Source organism: Rattus norvegicus, chromosome 3 (genome assembly GCF_021556685.1).
Source record: "Rattus norvegicus strain SHRSP/BbbUtx chromosome 3, alternate assembly SHRSP_T2T, whole genome shotgun sequence".
In the NCBI taxonomy this organism is placed as follows: domain Eukaryota; kingdom Metazoa; phylum Chordata; class Mammalia; order Rodentia; family Muridae; genus Rattus; species Rattus norvegicus.
In genome coordinates this window covers 60,041,988-60,060,969 of record NC_141536.1, presented here as the reverse complement: position 1 = coordinate 60,060,969, position 18,982 = coordinate 60,041,988, and the positions used below count along the sequence as shown (strand labels likewise).

The following is an 18,982-nucleotide window of genomic DNA, read 5'->3' as shown; positions in this document are numbered from 1 at the left end:
GCTGCTACTTCATAACTGTAATTTTCCTATGGTTATGAGTTGTAATGTAAATCTCTGTGTTTTTCCGATGGTCTTAGGCAACCCCTGTGAAAGGATCGGTTGACTCCGAGGTGGTCATGACCCACAGGTTGAGAACAGCTGCTCTAGAGCATTCCTGTAGATAGTCAGGAAAACCGGGTGAGAGCAGGAAGTCTTCTCCCTCTTCTCTGTTTCTCTGTCTCTCTCTGTCCTCTGTCTGTCTCTCTGTCTGTTTCTGACTGTCTCTTTGTCTCTGTCTCTGTCTCTGTCTCTCTCTCTCTGTGTGTGTGTGTGTGTGTGTGTGTGTGTGTATTTTGAGAAATCATTTGAAAGTGAATGTTTTCATGATATAAAAATAGTTTGGCAACCACAGAGAAAAACGAGAGACATGATGGGCAATGTCTGCCACTTGGTTCTCTCCACTTTATTTAATAGCAGCTTATGCAAAGTAACAGTTCAACATGTAAGGATTTTAAACACTGAATCTTTGGATATTGTTTTCAAAGAACGACAGTCAACCAGGTCAGCATGGGGGAGACCTCCTTATCCCTGACGACTGAGCAATATTATGTAACATCCTTCAGCCTACATTCAACCCCGCGCTTTAGACTGTAAAGGGCCACTGCAGAAGTTGTCTGGGCAGACGTCCTCAGTAGCTTCCTCTGCTGACCCTGAGCTACATTTAATTCTGATGTGGGGCAGAGTCTCTCACTTCCTCGGTATGCATGCAAATTTTCCTTGTCCAGTTCTATCGAGCAGAACATATGATGAGGAATGATCTTGTTTCTATCGTAGCATTTAAATGTCTCCTGAAATCTTTTTCTAGGAGTAACAGGTGTCTGGAACCTAGGTTACCCGCCAGTAATTACTTCCTAACACCTTTTCATTGTTACAATGCAAGCCGCAAAGTTCAGATTTCTATGGCCCAAAAAAGACCGGGTTGGGTTTTGTTTGGTTTTTAACCAAAAAAAAAAAAACAAAAAAAAAAAAACCCAACAACTTAAAAAAACAGGTCACTAATATTCCCTAAAACATGAGTTCATATACGAATTAACTAAGAGGTTAAGGGTCTGCTTTCCAGGAGTCCTGAGTTCAATTCCCAGAAACCACATGGTAGCTCACAACAGATCTATAATAAGACCTGGTGTTCCCTTCTGGCCAGCAGGCAGAACGCAGTATACAAAATAAATAAATCTTAAAAAGAAAAAAGTTATATATATGTATATATATGTATATATATGTATATATATGATTAACTACTAATCACTAATACTTCTGAGTTTAGCTTTTAAGAAAGCATGCATCACTCCCTTTCTATTTACCTATGTGGGTTTTGTCAGGTTACTGAATTGTTCTGAGGCACAAAGTCTTCATCCACAACACACAGATTTCAGTAAAGTTATGATCAGTTCTGAGAAACCTAACAGCATGTCATGAAATGCAGTTGGCGCTGGCTACAAAATGTTGATGGCAGGAAAGATTCATAGGTAGCAATCTTATTAAAGAGAGAGAAAAAAGAAAACAATACCCTCACCATGAAGTTCTTAATTACAAAGTGAAGACAAGCCTTCATTTGGTCTGCTTGTCCTGTTTGTAGCCAGAGGAGTTCACAGAAAACTATAGAAAGTAAGAGTCTCCCAGGTGCCTACCGGAGCCATTACAAATGACACGGGTTAATAAAGTACAGCCTTATTATCGAAGGATCATACAATCTGTCACTACTTCATTCGGAAAGAACACTTTTATATTCTGCTATCTTACTCATTTCTCAAATACTTAACAAAACATTATATTTATGTCATCACACATTAGGGTTAGTCAAATCTATGGACATGGTTTTCAGCAGTGATTCAATATAAGTTTATAAGTTAGTAGTTTTTTACTGCCCTATTATACTAGTATAAAATAGAATTTATGCAGAATAACCTCCCCAAAATGATAACACAGAACCTAGAAACCCGTTCTAAATAAAGAGGAAAAGGAAAGAGAATGGTTATTGCCTAGAGAGCTTCAAATTAAGACTCTGGGTATGGGAAAGGAGTCAGCAAAGCATTTCGATTTTAACTGGCTGAATCATACGTGAAAACAAGGTTAGAAGTTTGAGAACCACAGGCTTATTACATCTTGGACAAATTCACAGTAGTGTTTGGAAGAGTTTAGAGGGTGAGAAAAATAACATATAGAAGAGAGGAAAATGTTAGCCTTGTGGTTTCTCCTTGAAGAAGGAGAAGCCCAAAGCTATGTGCTTCAGCAATTCAAGCACCAATTTACATTCATAACAGCTGTCATTTAAGAAAAAGGAGGTGAGGGTTACTTAAATCTAAAACGGTGCCAGTTGCGAGTCAGACTCTTCTTTCCCCTCTCATCACCTCTCGAAATAGAATAAAATATGGACTGCCAGTCCTTGCTTAGTAACATTCTCAGAAAGTGAGCTTCGGAGCAGCTGGCTGTTTAGAATTCCTGAAATCCAGAAGGCCCACATTCCCATTGCGTCACTATCGCTAAGCAACTGGAAACGTCGTGCAACAGCAGGAATTGTCCTCATCCCGAGGAACCTACACAAGCAAACTTTACTTCAATGTCAACAAAGAAGCAAGCAAAGCAATTGAAACAAGCACATGATCCCTATCCCAGTGAAAGAACACAGACGCCCAATCACTAAAACACCGCAAAGAGTAGAAACTACATTTCCCAGAATGCAGGGCGATAACAAAAGTGATGCAGACCCGGACATGGAGTATCCCTCTCTTAACTACCTAGAGATATTTTCTGTCCAGGCTCAACTGTTTCCCCACAGTCTAGAGTGTTTCTAAACTAATCCAGAAATTGATAGAACCGTGTCTTTTGATTCGCTTTTATTCACAACCAGGCACTTCGGTTGCATAATTGCTGCTGAACAGCTTCCGTTTCCGGTTGGCCCATTGCCTTGGAAACGAGGATGCAAAACAACCTAGGTGAATATGGCAGGGCTGAGCAGCTCTCAGATCCCCGACGGTGAGTTCACAGCGGTGGTGTACAGGCTCATCCGCGACTCCCGCTACTCAGAGGCGGTGCAGCTGCTGAGCGCAGAGCTGCAGAGGAGCCCCCGCAGCCGCGCAGGGCTGTCGCTGCTGGCCTACTGCTACTACCGCTTGCAGGAGTTCGAGCTCGCTGCGGAGTGCTATGAGCAACTGAGCCAGATGCATCCGGAACTCGAGCAGTACCGCCTGTACCAGGCCCAGGCGCTCTACAAGGCCTGCCTGTATCCAGAGGCCACCCGGGTCGCCTTCCTCCTGGACAACCCCACCTATCAGACTCGAGTCCTTCGTCTGCAGGCTGCTATCAAGTACAGTGAAGGGGATCTCCCAGGAGCCAGGAGCCTAGTGGAGCAGCTGCTGAGTGGGGAAGGAGCTGAGGACAGTGGAGGGGAGAATGATTATGATGGTCAGATCAACCTGGGTTGTCTGCTCTACAAGGAGGGACACTATGAAGCTGCCTGTTCCAAGTTCTTAGCGGCCCTGCAGGCTTCTGGTTACCAGCCTGACATTTCCTACAACTTGGCTTTAGCCTATTACAGCAGTCGGCAGTATGCGCCTGCTCTGAAGCATATCGCTGACATCATTGAGCGTGGCATCCGTCAACACCCAGAACTAGGTGTGGGCATGACCACCGAAGGCATCGATGTTCGAAGTGTTGGCAACACCATAGTTCTTCACCAGACTGCTCTGGTGGAAGCCTTCAACCTCAAGGCAGCCATAGAGTACCAGCTGAGAAACTATGAAGCAGCTCAGGAAGCCCTCACCGACATGCCACCCAGAGCAGAGGAAGAGTTGGACCCCGTGACCCTGCACAACCAGGCTCTGATGAACATGGATGCCAAGCCCACGGAGGGCTTTGAAAAGCTCCAGTTTCTGCTCCAGCAAAACCCCTTCCCCCCAGAGACCTTTGGCAACCTGCTGCTGCTTTACTGTAAATATGAGTATTTCGACCTGGCAGCTGATGTTCTAGCAGAAAACGCCCACTTGACTTACAAGTTCCTCACACCCTATCTCTATGACTTCTTGGATGCCATGATCACTTGCCAGACAGCTCCTGAAGAGGCTTTCATTAAACTTGATGGGCTAGCAGGCATGCTGACGGAGCAGCTCAGGAGACTCACCATACAAGTACAGGATGCAAGACATAGTAGAGATGATGAATCTGCCAAAAAGGCTGTAAACGATTATGACGAAACCCTTGAGAAGTATATCCCTGTACTGATGGCCCAGGCCAAAATCTACTGGAATCTTGAGAATTATCCAATGGTGGAGAAGATCTTCCGCAAATCTGTGGAATTCTGTAATGACCACGATGTGTGGAAGCTGAATGTGGCCCATGTCCTCTTCATGCAGGAAAACAAGTACAAGGAGGCCATTGGTTTCTATGAGCCCATTGTCAAGAAGAATTATGATAACATCCTGAGTGTCAGCGCTATCGTATTAGCTAACCTCTGTGTTTCCTACATTATGACAAGTCAAAATGAGGAAGCTGAGGAGCTGATGAGGAAGATTGAGAAGGAGGAGGAACAACTCTCCTATGATGACCCGGACAAGAAAATCTACCACCTTTGCATTGTGAATTTGGTGATAGGAACCCTTTATTGTGCCAAAGGAAACTATGACTTTGGCATCTCTCGGGTTATCAAGAGCCTGGAGCCTTACCATAAGAAGCTGGGAACTGATACGTGGTATTATGCCAAAAGATGCTTCCTGTCCTTACTGGAGAACATGTCAAAGCACACAATCATGCTGAGGGACAGCGTCATTCAAGAATGTGTCCAGTTTCTAGAGCACTGTGAACTTTATGGCAGAAGCATCCCTGCTATTATCGAACAGCCCTTGGAGGAGGAAAGAATGCACACGGGGAAGAATACGGTCACTTATGAGTCCAGAAAATTAAGGGCTCTGATTTATGAGATCATTGGGTGGAATATGTAATTGCGGCTGGCTATGACCTTTATCATGATGACTTTATGTGTAAATTTTCTCTTTTCCCTGTATCTAGCTTTTGCTATTTGTACTGCTGTCTGTGAGACTTTGTACAGCTTGATGTAACAAAAGAACTTAGATACAACCCACACTTTTAGATCACAGCAAATGTGATTGTGTAAGAACCCAAGCCCTAGAAGGTACTTAGAATTTTCAAAACTGAGAAAGATACTGTGTCTATCATGTTTCCTCCATCCTTCTGGTTTTGATGTATTTGGGCAACCTTTGTTACTCTGTTATTCAGGGACCAGGCACTAAGTTCAGAACTTAGAAGTCCATAATGTCTTTATAATCACTCCATGGATTGTGTTTTCTCCTTACACAACTCCCATGATTTTATAGAGAATTTAGAGTATTAAGACAGTTTTCCAATATAGATATAATATTTTGTCCAGATTAAATTTCTTAGGTAATAAATGGTTTTGCTAGATTTCAAAAGTCAGTAGACTCACTTAATAACTACAACACTAATAAATACTACAAAATAAATAATGAGAAAAGAAAATCTCTCGTGTCTAGCTCCATGAATTGGCGATTTGAAATTACGATCAAGTCATTTGGTTGCTGTTTTTTAAGTACTTTATTTTCATTTATCTCTCACAGTAACCAGGACCAGAAGTAACCAGAGAACTCGGGTTTTTTGTTTTTGTTTCTAATTCTCTCATGCAATACATCATGAATGCAGTTTCCCCTCCCTCCACTCCTCCCACATCCCCACACCCCCACAGCCCGTAGTGAGAATTCTGTAATTTTGGTTTCTTTTTAAAAATACAGAAATATTGTAAGAATGTGGTTTTCTTTAATCCCAGGTTCGGGATATGGGACTGCTTCAGAGCAGCAGACTCTGATTTACCTCATGCTCTGGGACAGTGTGGTATCTGGAATTCTGGGAACTTTCGGAGGGTATATTAATGCGAGGGCCCTGATAGGCGGGGCTAGTGGTTGCTCTGAGCAGTTGTGTGCAGCTTGTTAGTAGTCGTGCTCAAAAAAAAAAAAAAAAAAAAAAAAAAAAAAAAAAAAAAGACATCGGATTCAGTCAGAGAGCTCTCTTTCTCCTCTCTATCCCTCTTCCCTATCTAGTGACAGAGGGTGAAATCTGGGAGATAAAGGGTGGGAAGAAGAAAATCCCCCAGAGTAGCAAAAGCAAGCTGCACTTCTCCCCCGATTGACTCCTCTTCCTGTAACAAATGAGGCTTCCCAGGGATAGCAACCAAGACTGCATAACATGTTGCAGTAAGACCAGTCACAAAGTCTCATAGCAGGGCTGAGTGAGGCAACCCAGGAAGAAAAGGGTCCCAAGAGCAGTCGAAATAGTCAGAGATGCCCCTTCCCCACCCTTACAAGTCCCACAAAAATACCAAGCTAACAGCCATAACATATTTGCAGAGGACTTAGCACAGACCCATGCAGGCTCTGTGATTGCTGCTTCAGCATCTGTGAGCTCTTCTTGGTTGACTCTGTAGGCCATGAAGAACATGCTTATTAACTACTACCCTTGGCTGTACAATTTAGAGTATGCTGCACTTTCCTTGTTTCAGGTCTTGGGTACAGAAAATTTTACTCCATTGCTATCACCCTGTCCAAAATAACCATTCCCACAACTGATGAAAAGTCCTGGAATGGAAGCTGATGTATTCATTGCTTCAATCCACGACCCCCAGTACTTTTTCTGGCCTCCCACTTAGATCTCTGCTCATTCTAATCAACTTATTTTATTTTTTGAATCCTACCAAAAAACAAACAAAATCCCATTTCTCAGACCCTTGTTCCTGTCTCTCCATAAATGTAAACCCAATCTGATCTGGTTAATAGGTTAAACCACATATAATTGTTGATTTTGAATTTCTCGCCTACATATTCAGCAGTTTCTTACATTGACCAAATTCCTTTCTATGCAGACAAAAAAGCCCCTGCTGTAATGTGAAGATGATTTTTCCCCTTTAGGGATAGCTTAGCCACAGTTATGGCATGTAGGTTCAGCACAGTGCCTGAGTAGGGTGGACTCCCGGGTGTTCACATTCTGTTAGAAAATACAGTATGACTTACTACGTGGACTAATACTTTGGGATGACGGCATCCGTAAGAATGAATTGGGATGACAGCATCCATAAGAATGAACTGAGCTGCTGACATTTGGCAGTGTTGGTTCGATCCCACACCGAGGAGAATCATAGAGGCCTCTAAAGAAACCACACTCCACAGCACATCTGTATCTCAGAAACGTTCTTTGATAACCTCTGCTGTGGCATGTAGCTCTGGCCCCTCTTAATTTCCACATCCCCATAAGAACTGGAAAGTAAATGAACTGCAATCTTATTCTCAACAATCAACATTAATTTTTCTCCCTATTTCCTCTCAATTTTTCTTCAAAAAAAAAAAAAAAAGAGTAATGTTAACCACTAAAAAGCAAATGTTCTCCAGATTCCCCTTGCAAACAGACAAGTCTTTCTTGGGTCAGTTTATTTATCCAGGTGCTGTTTGTGGTTTGCGTGTACGAGCGGCTTAATTTTTAGAACATAAAAATCTTTTCAGAGCAGTTCTTTAGCCCTTGCAGCTGAGCAGTTAGGATTTCCTGGTTAGTAATGCAGTCTGGTAATTCGACCTGCTCTACCTCTGAGTGAAGGAATGAAGCTCAATCAAGGCAATTGTCTCCTTCCTTACCCCTGCTCTCCAGACTTAAATGACAACAAATTCTCAGGAGTCAAGAGCCTGGAGCTGAGGCCTGGAGAAGCTTGGAGAGAGTGGCATTCTTAATCTTCCTGAGGTATTTACTAGGTTTTAGTCTTAGCATATTTATTCAAATACGTTTTGCATTTGTTTATTTAGTGAGTTCAAGTGTGCGTGTGCTGTGGTGCTAGTGTGGTGTGGAGAAATTTGCTGTGTCCTAATTCTAGAATGACTTTACAATGCCAGATCTTCCCCTCCTGATGACTACGGCTGGCACAAAGCACCGTTTCATACTCGTGGCGCACACATGGTAGTACTAAAAACACCTTTCTTGGGGTTGGGGATTTAGCTCAGTGGTAGAGCGCTTGCCTAACAAGCGCAAGGCCCTGGGTTCGGTCCCCAGCTCCGAAAAAAAAAAAAAAAAAAAAAAAAAAAAGAAAAAAAAAAACACCTTTCTTGACAAAGGGGGGTGATTCTATTTATCAAGCTTTACTGTTTTAAGATGTCTTTGTAATACTGTCATATTCTTATTTTAAAGGGCTTGGATATAAAGTCCATAATAGGCCTGGCTCTCCTAATACACAGAATTTAAGCAATGCTACCAGAATTTTAAGGCAAAAGCTCCAATGACAGGAGCCACTTCAGTCTAGGCTCAGATACCCACAAGGTGCCAATCAAATAAATCAAGAGTGGTGAAAGGCTAAAAACAGATCTTCAGTTGACCACGCTAGGAAGAACGAGGAACTTGTGACCCCAAGTTCATCCTTGTGGGGATAACGGTGAGATTTTAATGTCTAGAGAGGCCTAGAGTTTAACAAACAGCAGGTGCTGCTTCAGGTCTGACGACTCCTGGGTTGTTTTTTGGGTTCTGATTGTTTGGGAAAGATGCCACGGTCATCAGCCAAGGGGAGCAACTGGACTCCTCTAAGCTAACTCCTCCAAGAATGGTGGTGGGTCTCATCTGAGATGGTGTGACCTGCAAAACTTGCTGTCGATCAGGGATAGTTTCAGAACCTTGTCAAAAGGGTGTTTATCCATCTTGAAATCCAAAGTAACTTTGGAAGAGTGACCAAAAAGGAAATAAGTCAGAAAAAAAAAAAAAAAAAAAGAGCCAGAGGCCAGAGTAGAGCAGCATACGCCTTAATTCCAGCAAGTGGAGGGAAGTGGATCTCTGTGGGCTTAAAGACAATGAGTGTTAGATCGGTTAGATCGTTTCTTGGTGCTACACATGTATCAAAGGATTTGGATTCAAGACAGCTGCTCTTTGAATGTGGTCTCAGGTACGGCGATGGTGCACTATCTGTGAAGGCTGGATATACAGGGCAAACTCATACCACTCACCAGAGGCAGACCAGCAGAAACCAGCATACCAGGGAGAACAGAAGTGGGCCATCTGCAGTGAGACGGCCGCTGCACAGAAGAGGACACTCGCTCCCCAGGGGGGACAGACCTGTTTAGAGGAACAGCTCAGATGGAATCCTCACAGAATTGTCGTGATGGGTTTTGCCCCACATTAGGATGCCTTGATGATGGTTGTGAGTTGGATGTTTTCTTATGGTTATTACCATTGATGTGATAAACAGCACACCCAGAAGCAGTCTGGGGAGGAAAGGGTTTAACTCCAGCTTACAGTTCCACATCACAGTGCATCACTGAGGGTCGGGGCAGACACGTGGAAACAGGAGCTGATGCAGACTTTGGAAGACTGCTGTTTACCGGCTTGCTTTCCCATGGCTCCCTCAGCCTGGTTTCTGTTTCCAGGACCACCAGCCTAGGGGTGGGTGGAAATACTGAACCCTCCCACATCAATCAACTTAAAAAATGCAGCAGTTTGTCCACAGGCTATCAGGTGGGGGCATTTTCTCTCCCCAGAGGACCCTGGCTTTCCGTTCTGGCAGCCTATCCCCATTTGATGCTTTTAGTCTCAGGTGTTACAAGTCCCCCAAAGTAACACCAATGTGTCTACAGCTCGAGTCACTAGTAAGTGCATTGTTAATGGGTGCTCCCTTCCCAGCAAATTAATAGGTGGCCTTTTAAGAGTTTTGTCCCCTGGGCTGGAGAGATGGCTCAGTGGTTAAGAGTACTGATTGCTCTTCCAGAGGTTCTGAGTTCAAATCCCAGCAACCACATGGTGGCTCACAACCATCTGTAATATACATTAGATAAATAAAAATTAAAAAAAAAGTTTTGTCCCCATCTCTCTAAGGATTTTTTTAAGTATGTGTATATGTATGTGCAAGTACACACATAAGCACATGTTCATGTGTCTAGGTACACTTGTGTGTGCACAGGTACATGCAGGAAACCCCAAGGTTAATGTTGAGTCTTCTTCAATTGCTTTATACCTTACTTTTCTCCATTTATTTACTTTGTGTCTATTATCCGCATGGTATTTTATCTGCATGGATGTCTGTGTACCACAAGCATGTTGTGCCTACAGGGTAGGGGACAGAAGAAGGCATCAGACCCCCTGGAACTGGAGTTGGAGACAGCAGTGAGTCCCATGTAGGTGCTAGGAATCAAACCCTGGTCATTAGAAGAGCAACCAGTGCTGGTAACTGCTGAGATATCTCTGAGAGAGGATGCTACTGGCGAGGTTTAAATGCAATCACAAGGAAATAAAAAGTTCTGTAAACAATGACTGGTTTTAAGAATGATTTATTTGTTCCCAGCACATCTTTAAAAATACACATGGGCATTTCTGTTTTAGAACAAGATTAAGAAAACCAGTGAGAATAAATTCTGAACATACACTGAAAGCATGGTATCCAGACTATGCGTTGAGCCCTTGTGAGACAAATGGCGTGGCTCAGTGAACTTGACAGGCCGGACTAGAACCTCTCAGGGATGTCACCGCCCACTACAGATCCACTTCTAGGCTGTAAGTGTGAAGGGGAGAGTTGTTTCCTATGCATTAGTTACAGCAGTATAATGGCTTACATACACATCTTAACCACATGTAATTCCCAAAAGATTGCTACAGTACCGGCCAAACATGTACTGCCATGGAGGAAGACTCAGGATAAGGTATTATTCAAGTCAAGATGTATCAGAGCCAAGTATTTCACAGGCCTAGTAAAAAAAACAAAAGCACAAGGCTGTATAGAACACACCTACTTCTCACAGGATTTGTTGCTATGCAGAAACAAAACACTCATTATTCGGAAGGCACCATCACACACAAAGAAGACGGACACGTGGTATAAGGACTAGGAACCCCACTCCCCCCCCCCCCCCCGCTTTACTCCTTAGAGAGCTGTGTGAGCAAAGCCAAAAGCATACAGTGGGTGTCTCAGGACTCGCCAAGTATCTGCACTCGCCACCCTTCATCTCAGGGCTACTGGGTAAACGGTAGGAATGAGAAGTAGACACACATCTCACAGACTGACTCAATGTTTGAGTCCTGCATGTAACTGACTAAATACAGATAACCCAAACCAACACTGAACAGTGTTTCTGCATGCAGTCACCAAATCCTGCTGTGTCTTGAAGAGGAATTGCTAAACCATCTCTGCCATTTTAAATTGTTTCATGGAAAAAGAGAAAAATCCCAACAAGGCACTGTGAGCTTTTAGGGCATAGTGTTTAAGTCATCACTCAATAAATACCTATTTATTGAAACTACACTGATACAGGCATGGCAGGACCTCTGTGTCAGTCAAAGGGATGGAGGTGCTTCACGGGACACACGCAGCGCTGCTCACCAACAGTACCAACATTGGCTGTTTTCCAAATGGCATGTGTGACCGAGCAGTCTTTGCTCAAGATCTTTCTCCTGTTTCCTTGCTGTCAGAAAGCAAACCCCTAGTATCTAAAAAAGCACTTCATCAAACAATGTATTATTATTTTCTCTTAAAAAATATTCTTTGGGGGAGGCAGCCTTTCACATTCACAGAACTTGTCGTAATTCTGTGAGGGTTCTTTGGCTCAGGTATGGTACCCATCTGTGATCTTTACTCCCTCCATTAAGGAGCTGATTGCACTTAGAGCGTGAGAATGTTCACTGGGATTCTCCAGGTTTGAAAGAGAATGTTTCAGAATCACAGACTCAACCCCACCTAGGCGTTTAGTCTTGATTTAAAAATAACCAGAGACCGATACAACTTAGCTTATGATATGTTCAGTTGTAAAGCCAAAGGGGTTTAGTCATAGTTAGGGTGTCTAGATAATGCTACATTAGCAGACTTATAAAAATTATTTTCTACTTTCAAATCTGTGGAAGTACAGAGTAAAACAGTAAAGTTGAAAACGTATATGCATACAGAAGAAAAACAGCCCCACACCTCCTTTGATTTAAAAAAAATCATAGGCTCATGTCCATTTTATTAATAATGTTTCTATAATCTCTTGACATTATACAAGCAGTTTTTACAGTTAAGTTTCACACTGAAGACAAATACTATTTGGCTTAAGGAACAGAAAGCTGAGTTACATCCTTCACGTCAGACACATACTTCAACAGTTTAAGAAAACCTTTTATACTTGCAGGACTTTCTTTCTTCAGTAAAGAGAAATTAGTAAGAATTCAATGACTCTGTAGGCAGATGGCTCATAATGGAACTTAAAGCCCTGATCCAAGCCAAGCCTACACAGCTGACAAAGCCAAGGGCAGAAAACGCGGAGCTCTTTAGCCCTAACCTGCACCTGCTGTGCTCCCTGCTTTCTCCTATTAAAGGCTAAGCCTCTGTTGAAATCACTGAAGATTAGGTGAAGGGAAAAACACTCAGAATTACTAACACGATTGACCCCTGTGTCTCATGCTCCTCAAACTGGAGATACACCTTCCACAGACAGCAACTGAGGCTGCCTCAAGTGTTGTGAGTGCATGGTGTGAGGCAATCCCTCTGCATCACTGCGCTCTGACAGTGCTACCAAAGCTGGCCCCACTTGGAGCACCACACTTCAGATTAGGACATCAGAGCTTCTCTGATCGGTTACACTTAGAAGCTATTGGTATGAAAGAGTATGACAAAGAAATATCTCTGGGATTAACATGCACAAAGGCCTTTTCAAATATGCAAACTAGGACTGTTACAATACTCTGGAGGGGGTGGGGGGTTCTTACATGTGTTTATATCTGATATAACATATACACCAATGGAAGCTTGTTTTTTTATTGAGCTTTTGTTTTCCAAAACACAGCAACACAAATATGCACACTGCAAGGCTTCCAGACTCATAAATAACTTCAGGTCAATAATCCTATTTATGTAAGCATTCTCAGTAACAGCCTACCATTTCTAAAAAAAAAAAAAAGCAGTTTAATCCTTTATTCCTTGATAAAATGCTGGACACAAGAAACACGTGGTCTCCACAATTCAGCTAACTGAGAGGCTCAAGGACCACAGCATAAGATTCCATTCACTTATGCACCACACTACACAGCGCACCACGTGGATGCAGCAGTTTCTCCAAGGTCAGCACTGCCTGTCTGTTGAGTGTTTGGTACTTGACTCCATTTCTCTCGAGCAGCAAGTTCCCATCCCACTGAAACCCCAATGTGAATGTGACATCATCAGACTTAAGCAAAATATCACACAGATGACTAACGTAAGAAGGACAAGTCGGTGTTACGGGCTTCTGATATCAAACAGAACATCTTTTAAAGAAATAATCTATGAGTTAAGATGCTTCAGAGAACAATATTTTCCTGGGCTTAGCTTCATGAAGCCACGTGCAGACGCTTCTGAGAGAAGAGACAAGGTTTAAGTGCTTTGTGCATATTCATGAGCTCATGTCCCTCTGCACACACAGTCTACACTGAGGCGCCTCCCTGAGTGTGTGGGAAGGCTGCCTGATCTACAGTCAGAGTGAAACAGTACTAATAAACATTCTTGTGTTCCAAAATGATTCCTGTAGAAATTATCTAAATACAAAATGTAGCAACCATTATAGAATCAAGGTTGGCGAGGCCTCCATACACAGGAAAGGGAAACAAAGACAACCTGCCAACTGCCATAAAGCTCATGTGTTAGGGAACCAACCCAGGTGTCAGTCACAATGACAGTGCGGACTGCTGGGGCTGTGAAAACCTGAACTCCTTGAGGAAAGTGTTTTCACAACTGTATGCAAGGAACTGGATCTGCTAATGAAATTATTAAAATAACTACTTAGAAACATGTAGACACTGCCAGTGAGATGTTGGAATCTTACTAAATGTTACATTTCAACTACCAATTAGAGAATCACTTTCATGAGGATGCATTTTATAAAGAATCTTATAATTCTAGAGGCAATTTCCTTGCGTGTCCGGCTACTTCAAATCGTCAAAGTCTTTAATCAAAGATATGATGTAAATTTTATAATTAAAAATAAATCATCAATAAAAAGGTAGCTTCCAAAAAAATAAATATTGAGTTTTTGTTGTTAAACTAATACTTAATATTGACTTTCCTACAGATTTAAATTTATTAGTTTTAGGCCAATTATAATAGTTAAAAATTATTTACTATTTTTTAGTCTTAAAAATATCTTGTCAATTTTAAATTTTCACTGTTCTGTTTAAGGCTACTTAAGATATAAAAGGTATCAAACTGCCCCAACATATCTGGAGCTGTTGCTACATAGACAGACAGTGTGTCCTTTTAAAGGATCGTCTGCATTTTGACTTACATTATCTGATGAAATTTTAATTTTAAAAAATTATCAAAAGTTAGGTATTGCATTAAGAAAAGAACCCATTTCAAAATGTGAATCAGGAACCTCAACAGACAGTGATTTAAAGCAATTGTTCCACTTATTTCAATATCCAGTTTTGAATGTAAAAATGTCTGCTAAATGTGATCAATGTTCTGTTTAAGAAACAGGATATTTCAAACTTGTGATTATGGCATATGCAGTAATACATTTTTTTTTCTAATTTAGGTTAAACCAGTAATTCAAAAAAGCATTAAACTATTATTAAGAATTAAACTGAAACTATTTTTCCATGAAAATTTATCAGGCTATTTGTAGCTAATTAGAAAAAAAGATTGTTGTCATTGAAATTATTGAGGCTTTCAAATCCAAGAGTCAACTACTATTTCTTTAGCCAAATATTCTTTGAACTGGAGACAGCAGGTTCAGGAGCCTTTCTTTTGCTCACGCTGCAGCTGCTTGTGCAGATTAACAAGCACAGGACAGAAGAAACCTGAGGGTTGGAGGACAGACAATGGCCTTCACTTCATGGTACAACCTGCCCTTCCTGTGTAGTAAGTCAGCTGTTCTTACACAGCATGTTATGAATGATCCAGGACACAGCTATAGGTCACACTTCAGTGATACAAATACAGCTCACAGCTTCCTAGAAACAGACACGGAGGACAAAAGTGTGTCTGCTCACAGAGTAATTTCTATGTTGGCAATTTAAGTTTGTAACATGTATGCACTTCAAGCAAAGCTTAGGCTGAGCACCTTATACATGAAGGCATGCTAGGAACAGACTACCAGCTCTGTCATGAGCATCCTCCTCAATGACCTACTCACAGGAAAGTATGCTTTTAACAACATACACAAATATCTCTCACCAGCAGAGTCTTTGCTAGATTATCTGCTTTAGAGAAATGTTTAAGAAAGGACAGAACAGAAGAGAGGCTAGATGAGCAATGGATGACACCATCTGCCTTGGCTCACCTAGAGGAGGCGCATGTAAGACAGCTGGCAGCATAGTCCTCAGATAATGGGCAGCCTTGTGCTGCCTGACTAAAATCTGAAATGACAACCAGTTAGTTGGCTATAAACTGGTACACCTACAATGAGACCCAGGAACGCCATCTGTCAATCTATAGATGTAGAAACAAAGCACAGAACAAAAACCAACTCATTTTAAACCAACAAACAAACATAGCTGAAATACAGTCCCATGATATATTCGATTACTGGTATAACCATAGCTGATGACTTTTTAAAAGGTAACATTTTCCATAATGATATTAATGGAGTTATAAAAGGTTTCTGTTTCCAAAGATGTTACTGGGGTCCACATAGTCTTTGACAGACTTTAGCATCCCAAAGCCGACATCAGAGATGCTCTCCTTTAGCCACTGCTTTCGTAACTTGCCCACTGGAAAACAAAATAAAAAGGCTTCAATACACACCTTGAATGCTGGAAACCAATCAATCTTGTGACCATGAGTGAACAAACACTGTGTGATAAATGTTTTTATTCAAAAATGAGAAATGTTTTGCTTTATGTGATTTATTGAGCCCACCAGACTGTCAAGCTCATTAAGCCCCATGCACTCCCAGGGGAAGTCTGCCCCACAGTGTCTCCTTTCTCTGTAAACTATGAAACAGAGATTGACGGAAGTCTGGACTGAGATTACAGCCTATTTTACAAATAACAAGATGAAAAGACTCATGCTTATCAAGAGAGCCTGACCCTTGTCATAACTACCCAAAATTTTGTAGAAAATGAAGTTTACTGAAGAAAAGTATCATAGAAAAATCAATCTGTTTGGGTAGATTAAAAAAAAAATGACAGATCTTTAAACTACTTTAAGAAATACAATTAAAAGAAATGAGAAAATCTGACTTAAAGGATTCTGGGGGAAAAAAGATCTAGTTATGAATCTTTCCAATTAAAATTCTTTTCCAAGTGCTTTAAAATGAACCCACATACCCCAGGCAACATACACGCTCTTGGCGTTCTTTGTTCTGTCAGGTCCAAACTCGATGTTTGTTTTTTGTTTCTGGTACATACAAAAGCAGGCATCTAATCTGTTTTAAATTTAATCCCCTCTTATGAACTGACCGTTTTATTTTATTTATTTTTTTTTACCTGTTTTAGGGCTTACACATTTGAGGCAATGAAGTATCACAATAATTAGCAGTGTTAATCATTTTTAAAGGCACTAAGTACAAAACAACCTTTTCTACCTAAAACTTTTATGAGAGGCAAATAAAAAAAAAAAATCTGTCAACTTGCTTTGGCACTGAAAGCAAAGCAGTTTATTGACTTTAGCATGACAAAATGAGTATCTTAATTTACTTTAGAGCTATTTTCAGTGAGTGCTTCTTGAACATATGCATTATTATAAAATAACTGAATTCAAATGGCCACTTTGCACAAATGTTCATTATGACCCAAAGTCATCAACAGAGACTTAATTGGCCAACAGAAATGGGAAGCCTCTCATTAAAGTCTTCGGCCTGTCACTCTAAAGTGCACCCCCATTTGTCAGGCTACAGCAATACATCACAGCACCTGCCTTTGGGAACCTTAAATACCATGTCAGCTCAGCTCAAAGAAGCTTTCAGGTCCCGTTCTCTGGAAAATCACTAACTCATCATCTAAACCAAATGGCACGATGCTTCAGAGAGTAAGGCATCAAAATGTCAAAGCACTGTGCTGTTATAATAAGGGGAACAAAGTTTAATGGGGGGAGGGCTGAAGTTCAAAAAGGAAGTTTCTGTTTAGAGATCTCTTCTGAAAACAGATGCCACACGTAAGGACTCCTGTCACAGCCTCTACCTGAAGATCTCTGACAGGACCATTATCATCTCAGCACTGTGCTACAGCCTGAGCTGTTTCATCTGCACATGGACTGACCTATTCATTTAGAACATCCTACACAAGTTGAGAAATCCTGTGTTTCCGGATTTGCTCTGAGATAGATAGATGACAGGTAGGCAGGCAGGCAGGCAGGCAGGCAGGCAGACAGACAGACAGACAGACAGGAATATGGCTAGATAGAAAGACAGCTAGACAGATAGAGGGATGCAGCTACTCTGACTTGGGGAAGGTGCTACCCATGCTGCAGCCGCTCAGGGGAGAGGAATGAAGAGCAGTCCGTGCCAGTCTCCACGGTTATCTGTAATATAGCTTCACTGAATGTGTCCTGTGGTTATGGATGTAATTGTCCTGAAAAGACGGCAAACAACTGCTCCAACAAGATGGAGCACATTAGAAGCTCAGCAGGACACCCAACAGCTAGCTTGTCTGCCTGGTTTTACACCTCCAGTAATAATGCAATTCCACAAGGAACTGAGCCATTGTCTGAGAAGCCACCCAACAGCCGTTGCATACTTAATGAAGTCACTCACCAAGCACTGGAAAACAGAAGGTGCTTGGAGTGCATCATTAGTTCTGTCAGAAGGATAATTTACACATCTATCTTGTCAAATTTTCTATGGTTTATACTTTTGCAATAATCAATCTAACATACATTTGATTAGTGAACTAGTAAGCAGCAGGAGAGAAGGCATAGCTGTGGCCCCTCATAAACATGTTTGATAAAGGAATTTAACCCATTGGTGGTACCAGTCTGTGAACTGCTCTGATGCTGGTAACAGAAACAGCTAAGTCAGGACATTGGAAAGCTTAACTTACCCAAGTAAAGCGACTAGAAAGCTTTGGTTTTGCTTAGCAAATTAAGCCAACTACACTGTAGAGTACATGTGCTAGGAGGAAGCAGATTAAATATAAACATCCCATGAGGCTTACTAATTAAAGTGACTAGAAACAGTCCTGAGATTCTGGAAAACACTCTATGGCAGCCCAATACATCAATAAATTAAAACAGCACAGGCCTAAGCCCAGAAGACAGGGGCTTCCAAGCACAGACTTTCATTACAGAGCTGGACCACATGTACTTCAGAAAATTCTTAGCTTGCTTGATATTCATCAATCAGAGGTCATAATCATCCATACACATGTGACACATATGCTAAATACTTATATGGTGACACCTTAAACACTTGCACAGCTTATTTTCTGAAAAGACGCAGTTCCCTTTATAGAGCACTCCCTATCAGATGGGAAGAATGACTGGATCACTACAAACAGCATATATGACAACTTGAACACTCCCGCTATGCAGCAGGCTACAAAGAAATGTATGGCATGAAAGTGTATATATTCCCCACGACTATCCTATGTGTGCTGTTGGTGGCTACCTGAGATCCAGTAGCCAGGAACATCTTTTCCTGATCACACTACAGTCTGATTGCCAACTGGGTCTACCTGTGTCTTTTACTGAATAAACAGGACTTTAAATGTGTTCTTCTAGAAGAGTAAAGAAAATAGGAGGTTCAGGGATGTTTTTTGAAATCATTTACTTTACATAGCTCTTTGGACAGATTCAAAGAATAATGTGTTTTATAGTATGATTCATAGCATTAAAACAAAACAAAAAACCAAACAAAAACAAAAACAGGGGCCAGACAACCAACAGATTACGAAAAGATCTTTACTGATTCTACAACTGATAGAAGGCTTATATCCAAAACATACAAAGAACTCACGAAGTTAGACTGCAGGAAGACAAATAACCCTATTAAAAAATGGGGTTCAGAGCTAAACAAAGAATTCA

At 41.5% G+C, this 18,982-nt stretch overlaps 2 protein-coding genes across 2 annotated transcripts in view; one reads left to right on the top strand and one right to left on the bottom strand.

Annotated features, from left to right (window-relative positions):
- The first annotated feature begins 2,957 nt into the window (after nucleotides 1–2,957).
- Nucleotides 2,958–5,529, top strand: Ift70b (intraflagellar transport 70B). The gene is given in 1 exon segment (NM_001127607.1): nucleotides 2,958–5,529. A coding segment is annotated over 1 exon segment (1,995 nt). The 5' UTR covers nucleotides 2,958–2,978; the 3' UTR covers nucleotides 4,974–5,529.
- A 9,984-nt stretch (nucleotides 5,530–15,513) lies between these two features.
- The window catches only part of Agps (alkylglycerone phosphate synthase), a 98,056-nt gene continuing 94,587 nt past the window's right edge, over nucleotides 15,514–18,982 (bottom strand). The window contains 1 exon segment of the mRNA NM_053350.2: nucleotides 15,514–15,732. Coding sequence (NP_445802.2) covers nucleotides 15,611–15,732 — 122 coding nt within the window. The 3' untranslated portion in view covers nucleotides 15,514–15,610.